Below are 22177 nucleotides of genomic sequence, written 5' to 3'. Positions count from 1 at the left end.
AACACGTTACAAAAGTACAGTATGCTATTTTTTTAAAAAAGAAATCATAAAAGATAATCAGAACATGAAACAAATATATGTTGAAATTAGATTACTGCACAATAAACATAGAATGAAAGGCACATAATGTAAAAAACGTAGAATAAAGAATACAATGAAAATGTTAGTTTAACTTTTTGCCTCACGTTTATTAAAAAACTGATCCAATGACATCTGCTTTTGCCAGCTTTTGACATTCCGTCAGACATGTGGGAGGCAGATGTAGTGATATCTCGACTTGTCAACACTTTTTCCGGGTGATTCCTTTCGACAACTTAGTGGAATTTTGCTTAAATGTCATTCATTTGAGCTAATGGAATGATTTATTCTCCCCGCTATCTTGCCGGACCCTTTCACTTGTTCATCTGTGAACTCTGAACTGAACACGTAAAGCATGCTGGGAGCGCCCATGATCACTGGTTGCCAAGCAGATTTGAAGCAATGTGTACTGAACTGTATTTTTGACTTCGGAACTAGAAGCAATCTTTGGAATTGAAGGCAATATTTTCCTGTTCAAGTACTTTGTAACTTGAAACTTTCATATATAAAGACATTTGTAAGTAGAGGTACCACTGTATGCTTTTTGCAACCGACCAGATTGCATTGTCTGAGCGCAAACACACAACACACAGACTTGGGTTAGCCTTTTGTTCATTGTTTGTTACTGACCTTTCATATCAGCATGCTAGTCACACAATTGTAAGCTATTGTCCACATACTGCTTGGCTGGAGGAGTCGAGCTTATAAATGTGGACACAAAATTATTTAGTTACAGAAAATAAATTTGTATTGAATAGGGTAAAGATGGCCTGGAGAGGGATGGGCGCCCCCCAGTCTATACTTGCCTAAGACACACCAAAGGAAATGGTGCGTCTACGACCCTAGTGGTTAAGGGATCCAACCAACCAACCAACCAACCAACCAACCAACCAACCAACCAACCAACCAACCAACCAACCAACCAACCAACCAACCAACCAACCGACCATAGTGTAAAGAAACAGATCGGCATTTAAAACCATCTCCAGAATTCAAAGAAATCAAAACTGCTTCAACACATGGTTGACTACACACCTAAGAAACTAGGTCTAAAAGAACAAAACATGAAAATAAGCCAATGCAGAATATGTTGGAACATAAACCAGCTCTAACTGAAAAAAATCATAACAAACAACACAGGATTTTTAGTAATACCCCAACTAGTTGCAACTGAACAAAACACAACCGGAAGAGAACATAGTCAAAGAACAAAGCTGCACTCGTATTAAACAACGACATAATGTTCCAACACTAACTCGCTCTAACAGAACAAAACATAAAAGGGGGACAACATTAACTTTTTTCCAAACAGTCATAGAACAATTATGAGAATTTCATGACGACAACAAAATGAAATGTAATGCAGGCTCACAAGTTCAAACAGAACAAAACATGAACATCCCTACACACCCCTGATACATAAGGTTGAAAGACCAACAAAACCTAAATTAATAAAACAAGAAAATAAGAAGATGCATGATGTGTTGGAATACAAACTATCTCTAACTGAACAAAATGTAAAAGGCAGTGCAGGATGTGTAGTAATACCAACTAGTTCTACTTGAACAAAACACAATAGAAGACTCAGAGAACACACTGGCAATTGGATAGAATAACGACATAGTATTTCAACACCAACCAGCTCTAACAAAATACAACATGAAAGAAAGACTATATGAAAAACCCTTACACATGTGTACGGAACTATAACAAAAATGGCATGACGACAAGATCATGAAATATAGTGTACTAGCTCTAACTGAACAAAACACGAAAGGAACCATGGAGGATATTTGAAGACATTGATGTTACTCTAAAAATAGCTCCCCTGCAAATAATATGTCGGAATACATAGTATCTTATGCTAAAACACTAATTTTAAGGAAACAAAAAACATGAACGAGAATATATTAGAATACAGTCGGCATTTTTGTTATTGATATCAAAGTTGTGAACCATTGTATGCAAGAGATTAGACACGACATTCCAGGGTAAAGCATGTAATGAAGACTTTGAAGAAAAAACATTTTAAAAGAAGAAAAAGACAGTATAGGATATGTTGGACTTTCCTATCTCTAACTGAATAAAAGCTGAAAGTAAGACGAGGCTGGACCCCAGAAAAATAATTTTCCGACCAAACCATGAGTGCTCATATATACTACATTTTGTGACATGATATCTTCAAGACACCAAAGAGCAAAATTCTACTGAACGCACAAATACGATGACAGTACAGAACATGAAAGTAATTGTGTGAGGTACAAGACACCAGCATTAACACAATGGTTGAGTTCTGTCAAACGAACATTTTTACGATCGGATTATTAGCATTCTTTTCACCAGTTCTAACTATCCGATATTCGTAGTTCGCTATGTGGATTTCAACATTGAGTCTGTGAGAGGAATGTGGGAGGAAACCGCGAGAGTCAGGACACGGAGAAGACCTACACAAACACGTGAAGAATTTCGAGTCCTTGTGAGTGCCCTCCAGTTCACATATGAAGCAATTCACTGGAAGGCGCTAGTTCCAACATAACTCGATGATGTATTTAAAATAATAACCAAAAACACCTAAAAACCCGTATTAAAGTCCGTTATTTAAAACCCTCAGCCTGAAATTACGACTTTAGGCTAGATGGCAGCAGAGTAAACTCATGTTTTGAGTTTATTTCCTAGACAAACTCTAACAAACTCTTCTTTTTTCATCTTTTTGGGGGTTTGTTCCGCCAGCGCAGGCCTGATAAAATAACAGAAAATAGAGGCAATGGAGAAAAAAAGCACAAGGGCTCTTTGAACTCATTTGAGTATTGGTGACACACTTAATAGAGAAAAATATTTGAGTTTCAACTTTTTAAGGACACCTCAAACTACGCACCTTTAATGATAATGTTAAAATATGGTAGGGTGTTCTGCTTCACTGGCCTTGGGGTAGGGTGCCCGCCCGACTGGGAGGTCATTAGTTCTGAGTCATACATAAGACTTATAATATTGGTACCCATTATCTCCCTGATTGGCGCTCGGCATTAGGGTTTGGTCACCTAATGACTCCCACCGTTACGTGGCGCGACACATCTGTTGGGTAGAACTATCGTCGCAAGACTACTGGGCACGGTCATACGAATGTGTATCGGTGCCAACCCCTGATTAATCAGGGATGAGGCGGGGAATATGGAATCGAGGGCTTTCTGCTTTCTCCAGTGCACAAGATACAAAATACATTATTGTACCAGTCACCAGGAATCGTACTCTCCTTGAAGAAACTGTTGCTGACTGGTAACACATTTTTGCACTTTACTGCATTTCAATCCCGGTATATTGAGACATATTTTAGTTGAGGTAATGATATAAATTGACCTGGAGAGTGATGGGCGCCACCAGGCTGTACTTGCCCAAGACACACGACAGGAATCGGTGCCCCTATGACCCTAGTGGTTCAGGGATCCAACCAACCAAACAATGAGATGATTTTTTTTTTCTTGAAATTCAATTTATCACACTTTTGATAAGTTAAAAATTATAAGCTACTGATGGTGCTCGGGCGATAGCTTCTAGCATCAGTCTTTTAGAAGAAAATTGCAAATGAATGCACATAATACACTGCAAAAATAATTATTTTAAGTAGCAAAAACATATTTAGCTTTGGCAGTTTGCTATTAGATTCTGTATCTGTATTGTCATTAGATGGTAAGGCGCCCGCTTTGAGACTGGGAGGTCGGTGGTTCGCGCCCCGGCCGAGTCATTCCTAAGACTTAAAAAGTGGTCGGCGGCGCCCTCTGTTGGCTGCGGCTGCATCGGCTCGCTACAATGGGTCAGGTGCAATCGACATTTCGTTCTGTGTACATTGTTACACAGAATGACAATACAAGGAAATTATTATTATTATTATTACTGAGGGGTCGCTAGTTGCAACTAGCACAACATTTGCAACTTTTTAAAGCATTGACATCACAGATGATGTCATTAGCTGTGTTAGTATTAGCAACTAGCCTTGGCATCTAGCGTGGCCTTATTAAAATGTTTGAAATCTGAAAATAGATTGCAAAAATAATTTTTGTTCTTATTTCAACTATTATGTCTTTTGATACTTGGCTGTCGTCAGCCAGGGCATGTATTTATCTATAGCAGTTAGCTGTTAGCTTTAGTAATGTCTAGCATTGCTTCTGGGGTTACTAGCTGCAACGAGTACAGAATTGTCAGCTTATTTCATTTTCAACAATCAATCAGTCTTTGTAATCAATTTTATTTTATATGGCCCTGTGTCAATTTGAGTTGGAGACAAAAATCTGGCTAAAATTAAAGCTAATTCATCTTATTCGCGCATTTAAACGTCAGAATAAATCATACAATCGTTTCACATGCACACCTCCTTCACCTTTGAACTTGCTAGCGGCCTCGTGCACTCGCTAGGCGTCTCCAGATGTTATCGACATCCCCTCAGGAGCCGGAGGGATTTTTTTAAATTTTTTTTTACTGACAACGGCAGACGCATGCACATTCCAACTAGCGTTCGTTTTGAGATTAATGACTGAGATTTATGACCTTATAACGCAAAGGATACTTGCTAAAAGCACATTGGTACGTTCATGCAAAGTTGCGGTAAAGATTTCAAACCTTTTTTTTTTGATGGACTGTCACAGGGTAATGGATCTCAATTCTCGGTCGTTCTCGCCAACTATGATTTCCATCGATTTGTAAACATTTTTTTTTTCTTCAAAACAATCGCTTCCCAAAAAAATTGTTTTGAAATAAACTTAGCATTCTGCCATATGTGTCCAAGGATGGGAATACATTAGATACATTTAATTATTTTGTTGTTTTTTTCTGGGAAAAACCTTTATTAATGTATTTAAACAGGAAAAACGTACATAGATTAATCAACACAGCCCAGAAAATAATTGGCTGCGCTCTGCCCAGTCTGGAGGACATTGCCTGCTGTTGCCTCCTGGTAGGTTCTGCAGGTCCCTTAAAACAAGGACTAACAGGCTCAGAGAGAGTTTATTCCCCAGGGCCATCACCACCCTAAACTGTGAGATATATATATATATATATATATATATATATATATATATATATATATATATATATATATATATATATATATATATATATATATAATCTTGTGAACTGTTTGGGAATGTCTGTTGCTGCCTAATTTCATTGCACTACTTTTTATTGCACTAGTGTTACAATGCACTAGGTGAGGATCATTTTGCGTACAGTATGTAGTACATTTCCCCTCTTGGTCCAAGGATACATGTATGCTATTAAATCAAGTTTTCACCTGCAAAATATCACTTTTTCTTTTCCTCTGTTTTACTTGTCAGTATGATGTACAAAACTCAATTCCAATGAAGTTGGGAAAGTGTGTTAATTGCAAATAAAAATTGATCCAAGTAAATTGCAAATTCTTTTCAACCCATATTTAAATGAATGCACAGCAAAGACAACATATTTATTGTCTTCACTCATAAACTTTATTGTTTTGGGAGAAAATCATCAACTCTGTAATTTGATGACAGCAACACGTGCCAAAATAGTTGGGACAGGTGTCAATAACTACTCAGAAAGTGGATGAATGGAAATCAACCAACTATTTGCAGGTGAACAGATGAATTAGCAACAGGTGAGAGTTGTTACTGGGTATAAAAAAGGGAGACCCGAACAAGCTAAGTCATTCACATGCAAGGATGGGGCGAGGTTCACCTCTTTGTGAACAACTGCGTGAGCAAATTGTTGAACAGTTTAAAAACAACATTCCTCAAAGTACAATTGCAAGGAATTTAGGGATATCATCATCTACAGTCCATAATATTGTGAAAAGGTTCAGGGAATCTGGAGAAATCACTGTGCGTAAACGGCATGGCCGTAAACCATTATTGAATGCCCGTGACCTCCGAGCCCTCAAGCGGTACTGCATTAAGAACCGACATCAATGTGTAAAGGACATCACCACATGGGCTCAGGAACACTTTGGAAAACCACTGTCAGTCAATACAGTTCGACGCTATATCCGTAAGTGTGGGTTAAAACTTTATGTTGCAAAGCGTAAGCCATTCATCAACAACATCCAGAAACGCCGCAGGGTTCTCTGGGCCCGAGCCCATCTAAAATGGACTGATACAAAGTGGAAAAGTGTTCTGTGGTCTGATGAGTCAGTTTTCCAAATTGTGTTTGGAAATTGTGGACGTCGTGTCCTCCGGTCCAAAGAAGAACAGAACCACCCAGACTGTTATGCACGCAAAGTGCAAAAGCCAGCATCTGTGATGGTATGGGGGTGCATGAGTGGCCAAGGAATGGGTAACCTGCACATCTGTGAAGGCACCATTAATGCAGAAAAGTACATTCAGGTTTTGGAACAAAGTATGTTGCCATCCAAACAGAATCTTTACCATGGGCGCCCTTGCTTCTTCCAGCAGGATAATGCCAAGCCACACACTGCACGTCTCACGACAGCGTGGCTTCGTAGTAAGAGGGTGCGGGTGCTTGACTGGCCTGCCTGCAGTCCTGACCTGTCTCCCATTGAAAATGTGTGGCGCATTATAAAGCGCAGAATAAGACAAAGGAGACCCCGGACTGTTGAACAGCTGAAGCTGTACATAAAGCAAGAATGGGAAAGGATTCCACTATCAACGATTCAACAACTAGTCTCCTCACTTCCTAAACGTTTATTGAGTGTTATTAAAAGGAAAGGTGATGTAACACAATGGTGAAGAAGCCCCTTTCCCAACTACTTTGGCACTTGTTGCAATTATAAAATTCTAAGTTTATCATTATTTGCTTATGGAAATAAAGTTTATGAGTTTGAACATGGATAATCTTGTCTTTGTGGTGTATTCATTTAAATATGGGTTAGAAAAGGTTTGCAAGTCATTCTATTCTAATTTTACTGACATTTTAAACTTTTTCCCAACTTCAATGGAATTGACTTTTGTATGTCACTTCCAAAGCTATTAAAGAAAATATAATGATCGATGGTTACAGTTTCTACGATCATCTTTGCAAAATGCAGTTTACCCCCAGGTTCTGTTCTGAGGTGGGGATCGCAGGCAGGGTGCAATCATCGTAGGGCAGGGGATAGGTACCTTTAGTGATTAGCTAATGTGTTATAAAATAGTTTACAATTTAATATGTATATATGTGTATATAATCAATTAAGATTATAAAAAAAATAAAAACAACTTTTATTTACCTTTGATGGGATGAACCCAAGCTGGTACAGTGTAGTTAGTGGTTGGATGCAGTGGGGGAGGTGACAGAGGATTAAAATGACCTTAAAACTTCCTCTGCGTCATTTGAAGAACTTGTTGCTTTAATTGGCTTCTTATTTTGAATTAATGGCCCGATTGTTGACTGGTTACGGCTATATTCCTCGTTACAGTAACGTTGTGTGTGTGCGTCCTTCCTATTTCTTGATAATCGCAAGCTTTGTGCCCATTGTGTTCGTGTTTTGTTTCTCCCTTTAGCATTAATGCAGGACTGGGGACCCATAGCTTCTTTATTACACAAATAAAATTCAATTTGAAATAACATTTTATTTCCCTTGGTGTGACATGACTTCAGCCTTCTTTGTATTTCTTGATCATAAACTTTGTTTCCATAGTTATCATGTTTTTGCTCCTTCTTTGAGCATCACTGCAAGTCTCGGGACCCATAACAAATAAATACAGTACAATAAAAATATTCAGTATTTTATCGCCTACCTGCAAAGTCTTTATAAGGCACACAAGTTTCTGAACTAAATGAAGTAAAAAGCATTGTGGGAGTTAGTTCATTCAAAAGTATATCTGTATTTTTCTGAAGCCATGCCACAAACAAACAGCAAACCAGCAATTTATATGTCGACTAATAGCATCTTGAAGACATAACACGATATATGCAACAACACCACAAAGGTTTATTTTTATAAGCTTTCACAAATAATGAAAAAAATGTTGTTAATGTTGTATAGTGTGGAAAATGCCCTGAAGCGGAGACAAAAAATATCTTATTCTACACTGTGGAAAAAAGGGAAAAAAGCACAAGGTGGGTTTAATACATTCCGGTTGTCTACTGTATAATATTTTTTTTTTTAAATCAAGGTTTATACTTCATGGCTCCTGCCTATCATGAGTTGTTTTTGGAACTTAACCTCCACGAATAGCTTAATGAAGAGAGGAATCGTGGGTGGGAGTTCAGCCAATAGCAAAATCAGCATCTTCTTGATAATGTGACGCAAAACCAATAGCAGAGTAGCATCTTACATGACATTGACCAATAGCAGACAGGCATCTCAAAGAAACAACCTGCACACTCATACTTTTGAATTTGTATGTTTTTTGACATCCCAAAAAATGTGTTGTTAATGTAAATAGGGGTAAAAATGCCATAACGACGCATTGATATGCAACATCGTAAGCTAGGGATGGTGTAACCCTGGGGTCTTCTGCATTTTAACACAATTTCCCTTGTCAGTGCCTCTTGCGTGTTGATCAAAACCATGTGTGCTTTAAATATCTAACAGTGGAAGCCAAAGCAATCTGTTTTTGAAACGCTGATCATTTTCAATCCCTTTTCAATCCGCTAACCCGACGTCCTCCCACTGTCACCTCAAAAGACGTATCGAGATCGTCTCTGTCGCTTCTCCTGACCTTGTATGTACCTCTTTTGTCCGCAGGGCTCTGTTTATATACGAAGGCCTCACCAACAAGCTGAAACTCGCTGACTCAGGCGGTAAGTTTGACTCGCCGCGCCGTCCAAATATGTTGGAGTTACACGTGTTGCATTTCTCAGCGGCCTCACTTAAGCTTGGGAAGAATGCTTGTCCCTGCATGTGTTACAAATGTACGGTGGCAGAGAGGTACAAAACATTGTAAAAGCGTTTCCTGAATTACTGCGATTGGCTGGAAACCGGTTCAGGGTGTCCCCCTAGCCCCTGCTCGAAGACAGCTGGGATGGGCTCCAGCACCCTCGCGACCCTACTGAGGATAAGCGGTCCAAATAATGGATGGATGGATATCCTAAAATGTAAAATTGTTTTTTTTTTTTAATGTAAAATTGTTTTCTCAAATGTAAAAGTGTTTTGCACCTCTTGGCCACCGTAGACTACGCCTTTCTGTGTCAGGGTACCAGGATAGGAAGCAGAACCCACTCGCGTAACGTGACTTACAGTTTATTGGGGAGAAGAGAAAGGAGCGCACACTCGATCCGGAGATTGTTGTTCGCGGGGAGTAGATTTCTCGGAACGCGGGAGTGGTCAAAATCAAGCAGATCGTGGTGAGAGCAAAACAGGAGCAAAAACACAGAAAAACTGGGGATTCACAGGGCTTGGCAAAACAAGAGCAAAAACACAGGAAAAACAGAGATTCTCAGAGCGTGACGTGTCAAACCGAGTTTCGCAGATGCTCCAAAACCAGGCGACTCTGGACAGCGTTTAAGTAGTGACAGGGAGCAATATGTCAACGAGTTTCAGCTGGTGTCCATGGGCGGGGCCAATTGGGGCGCCCTGGCAACCGTGACAGAAGCTGGTGCCACACGGCAAGGGCCAATTGGGCGCCATGAAAACCAGGACATTTCTGCTTTGTTTAGTTTGCCTTTTAAAGACCTTAAGCTAATGTTAACGCAATGTAAACATGAAATATCCATCCATCCATTACTCACTCGCCCATTTACACCAAGGGACAATTTGGACCGACCAATTTACCTGACATGCATGTTTTTGGGAATGTGGGAGGAAACCAAAGTGCCCAGAGGAAACCCACGCATGCAATGCTGCAGCATGTTCAGTTTCTCGCTCTGATCTGCGACAGTATTTAAAAACTCCAAGGACCGATCACACGGAAAGCAAAACGGGCAAAACATATTGCCTTCTCTGTCCATATCCTCCATGTCCTTGCTGCTTGTGTCTCACCATCAACATTTTAGCTCCTTGTAGCAGCCACTTCTTGCCGTCACTTCCGGTTGAGCCCTAGACTTGGGACATTCCCTTTACGTTAAAATTTGAGGAGTAAAAGTGTTTTGGGATTTGTAAAAATATTTTTTGCCGTGTCAAGTTGTTCTCTAAAATTTACATTTGTTTCAAAACCTGTACCGTTGTTTTACAATACAGACGCTCCCCTACTTACGACCATTTGACTTACGAAAAATAGTAGATACGATTTTTCAGGATGTCGCAAAATATCCTGACATTGCTGTAAGTTAGATTTTGTATTGTGGGCACCTTTTTCCGAGTACAGGACATTACTGTAGTGCTTCTTTCCGCCGCTACCGGCGTGTGGTGGCGCTGTGAAAGGTCACCCAGCATCCATCCTGAAGAAGAAATCTGGCTTCTTCTTCCTAGTTCGTGTGTAAACATACAATGCTACGTGTACTGAATATCCAGCGCGCTCAGAACTTTGACATTTTTATCGTTTAATATCTCGTGCATCCATTCAATATGGTTGGTGTAAAGTGTAAACAAGAAGTGAGCTTTTTCTTTTAAAGTAAAAGTGTAAAAAGAAAGCTTGATGTGGTTGACAAAATGGTCAGAACGCTTTTTTTCTGCCACTTTATACCACGGAGGAGGACCGCTTTAAGCGCATCGTCCAAAAGTAAGTTAAACTCAACTTTATTCATCTTTATAGAGCATATTATTTTATGAATTTTTTTAGTACAAAACAATACAGGTTACTCATACAAGCCTCAAATATACATATATAAACATTAAACATACATTCCATACAAAATATAGTACTGAAGCAACTTATGAACGATCGTCCGTAGGGCAACGTCTAGATGTAAAAGAGTTTTCCAAAATGCAAAATTGTTTTCTCAAATGAGTTTTGCACCTTTCGGCAAATGCCCTTCTTTTCTTTGCAAAAGTGGGTGGCGTTGCTGAGTTGGCCAGCAAGTTCCACGCATCCAAGCCACAATATGGATTGTGCAGAGTGGGAAGTGCGGAGACTGGAGGCCCACGCGTCGCCTTGATTGCTTGGGTAAAAAAAACACACACACACAAAAATAAAAAATTGGATTGCACTTGTTTATTGGCCTGCAAAATTATTAGTGATCTGATTCTTTCAAATATAAACCAATCTTTTCTGACAGTATCATAGATTTCAGTAAAATGGTCACAATCTTTGCTAGATATGTAATATATGTTATTATTTTTAATATCACAATTTCATATGCGAATGTAATGTTTGATTGCCTCGCATATATTATTCGATACTTTATAACAGGGGTCACCAACCTGGTACTTGCGCCCCAAGAAGGTTCCCTTAAAACAGACACAGACAAACTTGTTCTGAAATTAGCTCACCAGCGATGGGTCATTGTGTTTTCTTAGGAAATTTGATTTCTGACTAGCATGAGAATGTTTTGTCTTTAATACATAAATCCATTCTTCTAAAATCTTTATAAAAAATAACCTATACTTTTATGTAAGTAAATCACTCAATGCCCTTATACAAGGTAGATGTTTTAGTGGTTGATTGAGTCTATTTCAACCCAACTTCTAGTAATTACAACCTAGTAATAACACCGTAGTAACATAGTATTAACATAGTAATAACAGAGAAATAACGTGATAACTATATTACTGTATATATCCATCCATTATCTGCACCGCTTATCCTCAGTAGGGTTACGGGGGTGCTGGAGCCCATCCAAAGCTATCTTCGGGTAGTGGGCAGGGGACACTCTGAACTGGTTGCCAGCCAGTTGTAGGGCATGCATCCAAACAGTAATAACATAGTAATAACATACTTATAACATAGTAATCACACAATAAGTTGTTATACAAATTCATATTAAAACGGTAGCCATTCATGCTAATCAGTGATATAAAATCAACTCTAAGACTCAAAATTTGGTGACCCCGATCTATGTGGTAGTATGGTATGAAGGGCATTTTTTATATCCTGTGTTTGTTTGCAGGTTGGCGATCACGTGGAAGAATACCGCAGGACAGAATGCGCCGGACACATTCCAGCCGTCAAAAACTTCTTCAAGGTTCAGTTCCGTGCATCCTTTTAAAACGTGAAACATTATAAAAAGTGAAATCCAACCCATTCTAGGTTTGTGAGGTAAATTCACCAAAACTTTGGACGTTTCCTTCCCCAAAAGCCCTCCACGGAGTGACATTTTTCAAGCTTTGTTCTCTATATTTACACATGCAAGCATTGTTTTGTAAGTTTCCTGTGTTTACGCCACTTCCTGTCCTATTCTTGTGTCGGTGGTATGCGGCCCTGGCTGATATCGGGCAAAAAATTTCGTCCGGCCTTGCCTTGGGATTGCTTGCTTGTCCTCCGCATTGAGAGGGGGGCGGAATAGTTATCGTGAAGAAAGCTCCACGTGGGGTTACTATAGCGTCTCGTCTGTTTCCGTGCATCTTGTTTGTTTAGTGGGGACCCCCGACGTTATGAGTTTCCATCACCACGTCGACTGTGTGGAATGTTTGTTTTTTGTAAGGTCCGGACCATTGTGAGACAGGGTCTCAGTCCCCCGGATATCTTTTGTGCCAAGGTTGTGTGCATGTGGAAGTGACACATATGATTTACGAAAGTGAACCTGTTTCACCGGGCCCATAACTTAAAATGTTTTCCCATACATGTGACGGGTATGCGTATACACTAGACACCCTGGAAATAACATAAATACGTACTGAGGTGGGGATCACAACGTGATCACTCACATGACACAAATTTACTTTATCGCCCCCTGGTCTCAGCAACAGTCGATTGGGGATAATGGTTCACGGGCAGCAGTTAGTTTTCTCATACATGTTACAGGTATACATATACAGTAGACCCCTGGGATACGACAGATATATGCTTCAGCGGCTTGGACCTAGCCCTCATTAGTAGTCAACCAAGAATAATGTATCGCAGCTAGACGGGTGCTATTCCTTCCAGGCAGAAAAAAGGTAAATAAAGAGCTACCGCGCATAAACCAAATTTGCACTCTGAGACCCACTCTCTGCTGACTGGCCATAATGGATTGCGGCCAAAGCAGTCCAGTTCATTGCCCCAATGGCAGCCTGAACTAAAAAGAAATCCGCTAATCTGGCCACTCGCTTTCAGCAGAAGTCGACTGTGGATAATGAATAATGGCATTTTAGGCTTGCCAGAACTGCACACCTCTTGACTAAAGTGCCTTCGCTCTGTCCCCGCTCATAGCAATAATGTATTGGGGAGAATGGATCACAGCTGCACAAGTGCAGTTCGTTATAGGAAGTATTACAGTAATGTATTAAAAAAAGCCACCAGGCATGGCCAAAAAAATGTTCTGCTGGTCACCGCAACATGTGATTGAGGATAATGGATTTTGGCCGGACTGAAAGTAGTTTACTTTTGTTGGAGATTATGGCAAAAAAGAGCCATGAGGCCCAATATATTTGCGCTCTGCAAGTCCCTGCTCAGATCAATATGCGATTGTGGATAATAGATGGCGGCCACACGATTACAGTTCACATTTCAATAAAGAGAACAGCAGAAAGAGCCGCCAGACACAACAAAAATAATCCCTGCTGGTCCCCGCTCTCAGCAATATAAGATTGGGAATATTGGATTGTGGTTGTACAAGTGCAGTTCACTTTTTGGTGGACCTAACGGCAAAAGAGAGCTGCTCTGCTGGTCTCCGCTCGCAGCAATTTGAGATTGTCAATATTGGATCGGTGTTGGACCAGTGCAGTTCGCTTTTTGGTGGACAGAAAAGCAAATATTAACAAATAACTGCTCTGCTGGTCCCCACTCGCAGCATTGATGCAATCTGGGATAATGGACAGTGATTGTACAAATGCAGTTCACTTTTTCGTGGATAGCGCGGCAAGAAGGAGCCTCCGGGCCAACAAACGTGTAATATGCTGGTACCAGCTTACTGAAATATGTGATCGATGATAATGATTTGTAGTTCAGAGTACAGTCCACTTTTTGGTTGATAGCATGGCAAAAATGAGGCACGGGCCCAGACAAAAATGCATCCTTCTGACCCCTGGTCTTGGCAATATGCGATTAGTGGATAATGGATCACAGAATATTTTTCTACCATGCACTAAAGCCGCAAAATATACAGCACATCATTGCGAGGGATGACAGTATTTACAGAAATTCGATACTTTTGTGTTGCCCACAAAAAATGGAGATATCAGACTTGGCATCCATCTGCAGTATATTAATTAGCAGCCATATATTTTAACGATGAGGTTGCTGGGACGTTTTCAATCTTCTATTTCATTTCATCTGGATGTCGTCATTCTTCCCAACCTCCTTTCTTCTTCTGGTTATTGCATGTCTCAGCTGGAGTGAAAAAGAGAGAAGGGGGGAATTGTTGTGTCAAGGCGTGTTACACTACAATCTGCTCCACTGAAATGTAAGATGTGAATAGGGCACAGATGTTTCCATTGTTGCACATTTCAACTCCAATAAAAAGACACAATCCAGGCACACAAGTTAGAGATGAAAAGGTCGATACAAAAAGGCTAAAGAAACACAAAATGAGCGCACGGGATCATGGTCGGTGTTTTCTTAACATTTAGATTTTATCATAACACAGTTATCGCAGGTTTGCGCCAAGCAAATAAAACAATTTTGTAAATGGGGTGGATTGGTTTACGCAACTCCAATTCATGTCAGGCAATAGTTATTAAAAAAAACAGTACATTGGCGCTCTCTAGTGGTCTGCAAAGCCCACTTATGTTAGGTTTAGATCTAGTGTTAATATACTTTTTTTGTGCATAATTAATGTCTAAATCCATATGTTTTGAAGTGAAGCTTTCCATTTTGCATTTTTTTCACTTATCCTTCTGGCAAAATAAAACTCTTATTCTGCATAATAAGCATGGAAAATATGTACAAAATTTTACGAAGTATTTAGGAGATATTTGCTTATTTTAAGCTCTTTTTTTTGACTAGACACGAAATCCCATTAATTTGTATTGTTTTATTTTGTATTTTTCTGATAAAATATGAAAAATGATTCCTGAAAATATCCCAAAATAATTGTAAAGATACGGAAAATTGTATCTTTTTAATTCTAATAGGCTAACAGGTTAAAAAATAAGAAGCATATTTTTTACATCCATCCATTATCTGCACCGCTTATCCTCAGTAGGGTCGCGGGGGTACTGGAGCCCATCCCAGCTATCTTCGGGCACTCTATTTCTGATTTCTAAACCAAACCCCCTCCATAAACAAATTAAAATGTATTCAGTCGAGTCAAGTCATGTTTATTTGTGCCCTTAATCACAAAAAGTCTCGAAGGGCCACAGATTATTGCAAACCACAGACTATTATTACACCATCCCCTGATCTAAAAGATAGTAAAACCAAAATAAAATATTTTGTTACTTTTTGGCAGTTGTTTTTAGGTTTTAAGTTTACAAAAAACATAGTAAAAATATTCTTAATTTTTCCAATTTTATCAAAAAAAATAAAAAATAAAATAAACCATAGTAATACTGAAAAATACTGCCTTAATTAACAAATGTATTTCTTTTTAATCCTAAAATCAAATGATATTTCCCATTATATTAAATACGTTTTTTATTTTTATTAGAACAATTTTCATAAATGAAGCAAATTTGTGTCACATTTTATAAGGTTAAAAAGTCTTATTTAAGATGCCCGTTATATCAAATGATATTGCAAGCTTTTTATCTTTTTCTCGTTTAAAAAAAATAAATACAAAATAGAATAGGAATACTAATACAGACGCTGCCCTACTTACAAACAAGGTCGTTTGTAAGTTGAATTTGTTCGTAAGTTGCTTCAGTGCTATATTTTGTATGGAATGTATGTTTAATGTTTATATAAGTATGTTTTAGGCTTATATACGTAACCTGTATTATTTTAAAACTGAAAAATAGATAATATTTAGTAAAATTATATGCTCTATAATGTTAAATAAAGTTGAGTTTAACTTGCTTTTGGGAGATAAGCTTCAAAAGGTTCTCCTTCATGTTAGAGAGTGGTCCAAAAAAGCGATTCAACCATTTTCTCAACCGCATCAAGCTTTCTTATTCCACATTCGTTTCAAAATAAACGTCTCGCCTCTTCTTTACACTTTACACCAACCATATTGAATTGATGCACGAGATATTAAATAATAAAAACGTGGTATGTTTACACACAAACTAGGAAGTGGAATCTGGATTTCGACTTCGGGGGTGGATGCTGGTTCACCATTCACAGTGCCACCACAAGCCGTTAGCTGAGGAAAGTAGCAATCTAATAATGTCCTGTGTTAGGAAATATACCAAATCTAGCTAACAGCAATGTCCGGATATTTTTCGACATCCCGAAATAAATGTTTGTATCTACCTTTTTTCGTAAGTCAAATGGTCTTAAGTAGGGCAGCGTCTGTACTTAAAACAATGTTATTATTTTGTCAGTGAGAGAAGATTCATCATATCATCTATTTTCCAGCAAGAAGAACAGAAGTCCTCAAAAGCTTCTTAGTATTTTATAAACAAATATCTGTTATATGTTTACTTAAGTGATCCAAGCAGCTCTTCCTTACAAGACTGATTTTTTCCCCCTCCAAATATGTTTCCAATTACTCTCTGCACTGTCTGTAAACATTCTTCTCCTGCCAAGCCACTGAGACTTTATTTATCTATTTTTTCACTTTATTTTTCCTCATCCTTCTTTACACAACAGTTTGGCTCGGAGTCTGCATAACTTCAGACCCGTCCAAGTGAAAAACTCCAAAGGCTACTTTTTGGGCTTGTGTGTAATACAGTTACCCCCCGGCATACGATGTTTTCACTTTGAGGTGTGGAATAAAGTGTTTTTACAGCCTTTTTTTTTTAAATATTTTCCCCACTTGACGATATCAACAACAAGTTATGTTGAAATAATCCCGGCATACGTGGGAAACTGATTACATTAGACCACCGGATATGCCATCCCCGCATTATAGTTTTCTTTTCACCGTGTGGAATCATTGTATACATTTTATGACCATTTTTACAACATGTCCTCCTCTGTATGCTTTTGGGTAATGTCGTATAAAATGCTGGTCTGCTATTGGATTGCGTCACAACATTATGAAAAACCATGATATGCTATTGGCAAGCAATACCTTTATTCAGTTCAGAATCTTATGAGCTTATGCGAGAGACTGCGAGTCAGCAATATACTACTCTATTTTTCTATTGTATTTATTTTGTTCGGGTCCCAGTGTTCATATTACCACCAAAGGTAGATAAAATGTTATTTTTCCTTCACATGTATATTTATTTATCATGTTATTTAGAAAATTGTACATAAGTAATACGTTTTAGTATTCTGCTATTTTATTGGTTACCGGGGGTTCCGAACGCATTAGTTAATTAGCATAGGTTTTAATTTCCAGCTATACAACAATTTCACTTTCCGATCCCCACCTCAAAACTGATTCATATCGTATCTCGGGGGTCTACTGTATTCGGATGTGCCTGTGCACCTTATACAGCCTATATTTCTGATTGTTCTGGAGGAGTTACTACATAATTATTCTATCTTAAATTAAATAGTATTAGTTAAATAGCAATAATGTTGAATGATAATGTTTTGAATAACAATTAACTAATTAAGAATAATGTTCATTGTCAAAACATTTAATATGCTGAATACTTTTTGATTAAACTGTTGAAAAGAAAATGTATACATATTTACATGAATAGCCATTATTTTATTCAATTCTTAAAATTAAATTGTTTTTTGGTGGAAAAAAAGAAATATTGTATCAACTTTATACAATCGTTCAACTTTTCCCACTTTAGATTTCTTTTGTTAGGTTTTGAGAAAAAATACTATTCCAGGAAATCATAGTAATTTAATAAGAATAATATTTAATTAACTATTTTTCAGTATTATTTTAATTTCATTATTATTTATAATAAAATAATAATATTTAATCATTTCTCAGATATATATATATATTAAAAAAGAGATAAAGTTGTTACAATAGTTAGTTAAATTAACTCCTTATCAATTAAATGATTGAATACGAAAAATGGCTTTGTTTGTTAATATTTTTTTTTACAAAACCTAAATCAAAAGGTATTCACCATATTAAATGATTGTAAAACAAACAAACAAACAGTATGAGCCCTTTGAGACTCTTTGTGATTAAGGGCTATACAAATAAACATGACTTAAATTGACTATTTATGAAAGTGATCCAAAGAGCCAAGAAGAAATCTGCAGGTTCGAGAGCATTCTCCAGACTCCGGTCCTGTGGAATGCTCTAACCTCTGAGATTCAGTGTGTCTGTAGTCTGTACAGCCCTTTGAGACTTTGTGATTAAGGGCTATACAAATAAACTTGACTTGACTAGAGTATATTTACAGTGTTCATCCCTTAACTGCTGTCCACTGCTCTCTCTTGTAGGAGGCGCACGCCTTCATAAATGCAAGCCATGCAGATGATGTAACAGAAGAGAAGATAAAAGCCGAGCTCAGCAAGACCCAAAATCATCCTCAGTGGACCAGGAAGAGCTCTAGGTTCTCGGAAAGGGAAGACATAGTGGTGAGTTGGATGCAATGTTTCTCATCACCGCTAGATAGCAGCAGAAACCTGCGTTGCTCAATATTTGGGCTTATTTTTGAGCATTTTGTGTTTTTTCCCCACTCATAAGGGTACAAACTACAGAAAGACTAACGCTGCAATGGAGATGAGACTCATCAATCGAGATTCTTTCTGGGCACGTGCAGAGGTATTTAGAAAGAATACCCTATGTTTATTGATGGGCACAAAAAATAAAAATTTGGGGCAGAATCTATATTTTTTAAACGCTTGGCCGGGAACTGAAAATGAAATACTGAAAAGGTAGCAATAAATGACTGATAGATGCTAATTTTAAGCACTTCATTTATGAAATTTTCATAAAACAACGTTTTGACAACATTCTCCATCTTCTTTCTTCTTGTGAGCAAAATAAAGAATACGGAGCATGAACCTTGCCCCAAGTGACGGCCAATTTCCAACATCTCGCCTCACTTTAGCCAGATGTGATCATGATATATTTTTTCCCTGCCTCCTTTTTCCGTTTTTGATTTGGTTCTCGTCCAAATCCAATTTTTGGTCATTCTCGTCCAAAATATTCCAGTGCTAAATTTGGCGCATCCCTATTTATTACATTAGCAATACCTGACGTGTTTTACTGCGCTTCTCAGCGAGAAGAAGAAATGAGAAAGGAAGAGGACAGAAGAAGAGCACTGGATGAGAGGCGGCGTCTGGAAAGGGAACGGGTTTTTAAGGAACGGCAGGAATCGGAAGAGAGAGATCGCAAAATGAACGAGAAGTTGCGGATGATAGAAGAGCAAAGGTGACGAAAAAAAGCTAGCTTTCACGGACGCTTGAAATATACTCGACTTTTTTTCATTTTAAATTTTTCGTAGACGAAAGCAGGCGGAACAAGAGGAAAATATGCGCCGGAAAGAGAAATTTAAATGGGTGAGTGTCTTTCCTCCTACAATGCAAAAAATTTATTGTTATCATATTGGATGGAAATGTTGCTGACATTAAGTAAGATTTCTTGTTTGAAAACATGTTTTTATTTTTAAATATAGAAGAAAAATCCACCTCAAAATAAGATAATGTACATAATCTTGTCCAGCACATTGTAGATTATTTTGCTGATTTTAAGAAATATATTCTCCCAAGAATTGGAAAAAAAAAACCTGAAATAAAAATAAAAAAAAATATACTAAATTATATACTTTAACTTACCTTAAGCATATAATTTTCTATTTTAATGAAAGCAAGTCAAAAAAAAAACAATCTTAAAGAAGGCAATATTTTTTTCCAATGCACAGGAATCGAAATCTATCGAAAGATAATTTTATAAAAATTAAAAGATCTCATTTATTGCACTTGTTTTTCTTATTTTGTGATATTTGGGCTTGTCATTCAAATAAAACAAGTTAAGTCGAATTTAAAACAGGTTACATAATCTCATGGAGCACATGGTAGATTATTCTGATGAATTTAAGAGATACTGTATATACAAGCTGCTAAATACAATATTTTTTCTTATTAGAACTACTTGTTTAAATATGAATACAACTTTAAATATATCAAAACAAAAATATACTTAAAATAAGCACATTTAGCAGTGTTTGCAGTGTACAGTTTAAATATAATATTAAAGAAATGTGAAAAAGTGAGACCCTAAACTGTGATTAAAACAGAATATTTGCATAGAAAGCATGCACTATGGCTATTGTATTGATTCTGGTTTCTTACACAAAAAGCAAACCCACACAATTAGAATAATTTTTTGGGTGTTTAAAGCCAACAATAGCCCTGAATCAACAATAAAAATGGTTGTCAAAAATATGTTCTGAGCATCCCCACTAGTCTTTAAAACAGCATTTTCATCGATATTGTGTTTGTTTAATATGAATTAAAATTTTAAATCTATTTGTTTTTTTATTCAGTTTCAGTCGGCGGCCCTTTTGTCACTTTCTCACGAACAAAAATGACATCAGTTATTTTGCAAAATAAATCTAACATATAGTAAGGAGAATGCTTCAAAGAGGGGGAGAAAGAAAACACATTATTTCACACTGAGAAAACGTCATAAAGCGAAACGCCATATCCCGGGAACGCCGTACCCTCCGGCTCTACTGTATTTGTTGGTTGATAAATGCTTCAATTAAAAAGTCTTTTGAAAAAATATATTTTCGAATTGTTGTCTGTGCCAACAGGAAGAGCAACAAAAAGAGCACGAAGAGGACATGAGAGCTCGTCTAAAAAGGAGCGAGTCCATTGAGAAGGCCGCTGTAAGTCAAGATGTTGTCACTCGGTGTCGGCACACTAAACATTTTTCAATCTCCGTGACATTTTTTTAGGAAGCTGCCGTCTTGGTCTCCCAGCGCTCCATGAACCCTCGGGAGTTCTTCAGGCAGCTCTCATCGTCCTCATCGCAAAGTCCGACCAGCCCTGGATCTACTCGAGCCGGTAAGGAAATACTTTGATTTTCCCAAAAGCTCGACCAATGCATGCTCGACTTGGCTGTGGAAACAGACTACCAAATGAAAAATTTGACACATGTTTAACTCCCCAAAATAAGGTTAGTTAAACTCAGTATAAAATTCAATGTTTTGGTGCACATTTCAGAGGCTTCTCCAGGAAATTGCCTAATTCCTTCTTTGCAAAATAATGCCATTCAGTTTATTTGCTTTGATCAGCCACGCAACTGTAACATTCATTCTTATGAACATTCATCCAGAAGATTATTTTGCCTTTAAGGTGACGCCGTAATTATGCTAAGGAGGTGCTTATCTGTGGAACATATTAGGACGCAAAAGTCGACCTGCAGAATGGCCAAAAAATGCTGTAATCCCTTGTTTATTGCAGTTAAGGGGGGCCAGCACCCCTTGTGATATGCAAAAATCGATGAAGTAGCCCCGCCACGCCCTTTTTATTAATCAGCATAGTCGATATTGTATCGAGCCAGGTGCTGTTCATTTTAGGCAAGAAGAACAGAAAAAAAAGTCACCGTGCATGACACGAATTTGCGTGCTTATCTCCTGTTCTCCACTGGGTATAATGTAACCAGGCCAAAACAGTGCACTTCATTTTTTAGGCGGGCCGCAATGGCACGCCTCTGCCATATCCCCCTAGTGGGAGGTGGCTAGAGTCAAGAACACATTAACATTTCTGACTCTTTCTGTGAGGTTGATACAGAAGAGGGGATTCCCAGCCCCCTCGCTCAACCCGACTGATGTGTTGGGAGTCATTAGGTGACCAAACGCCCCAATTCCAACCCCTAATGCCGAGCGCCAAGCAGGGAGGCAATGAGTACCAATGTTGTAAGTCTTAGGTATGACTCGGCCGAGGCTTGAACGCGCAACCTCCCAGTCTCTGGACCGGTGCCCTACCCCCAAGGCCACCGAGCTCAATATGCAGTTATATTGAATTGTGGATAATGGATCGCGACCACACAAGTGTCGTTCAGTTTCTGATGGCCAGACAAAAATGCACTCTGCCGGCCTTTGCCTGCAACGATATGAGATCAGGAATAAAGGATCGCTACTGCACAAGAGCAGTTCACTTTCAGGTGGACAGAACGACAAAAAGTCCCCCCTGCTCTCAGCAACATGGGATTCGGGTTATAGGATCAAACAGTAAAAGAGCCGCCAAGCCATTAACAG

The 22177-nt window shown here is 38.3% G+C and overlaps 1 protein-coding gene across 1 annotated transcript in view; it reads left to right on the top strand.

The window, feature by feature from the left end:
- Window positions 1-22177, top strand: part of LOC148365909 (uncharacterized) — a 63772-nt gene that overhangs the window by 25613 nt on the left and 15982 nt on the right. The window contains exons 2-10 of the mRNA XM_088336376.1: window positions 8732-8787; window positions 10915-11027; window positions 11971-12045; window positions 18408-18545; window positions 18655-18732; window positions 19193-19344; window positions 19418-19472; window positions 20729-20803; window positions 20873-20981. Coding sequence (XP_088192502.1) covers window positions 8732-8787; window positions 10915-11027; window positions 11971-12045; window positions 18408-18545; window positions 18655-18732; window positions 19193-19344; window positions 19418-19472; window positions 20729-20803; window positions 20873-20981 — 851 coding nt within the window. The remainder of the gene's footprint in view (window positions 1-8731; window positions 8788-10914; window positions 11028-11970; window positions 12046-18407; window positions 18546-18654; window positions 18733-19192; window positions 19345-19417; window positions 19473-20728; window positions 20804-20872; window positions 20982-22177) is intronic.

The sequence above is a fragment of the Urocampus carinirostris genome, chromosome 5, assembly GCF_059441175.1.
Source record: "Urocampus carinirostris isolate Australia breed hairy pipefish chromosome 5, RoL_Ucar_1.0, whole genome shotgun sequence".
NCBI lineage: Eukaryota > Metazoa > Chordata > Actinopteri > Syngnathiformes > Syngnathidae > Urocampus > Urocampus carinirostris.
This window is presented reverse-complemented; position numbering and strand designations above follow the sequence as displayed.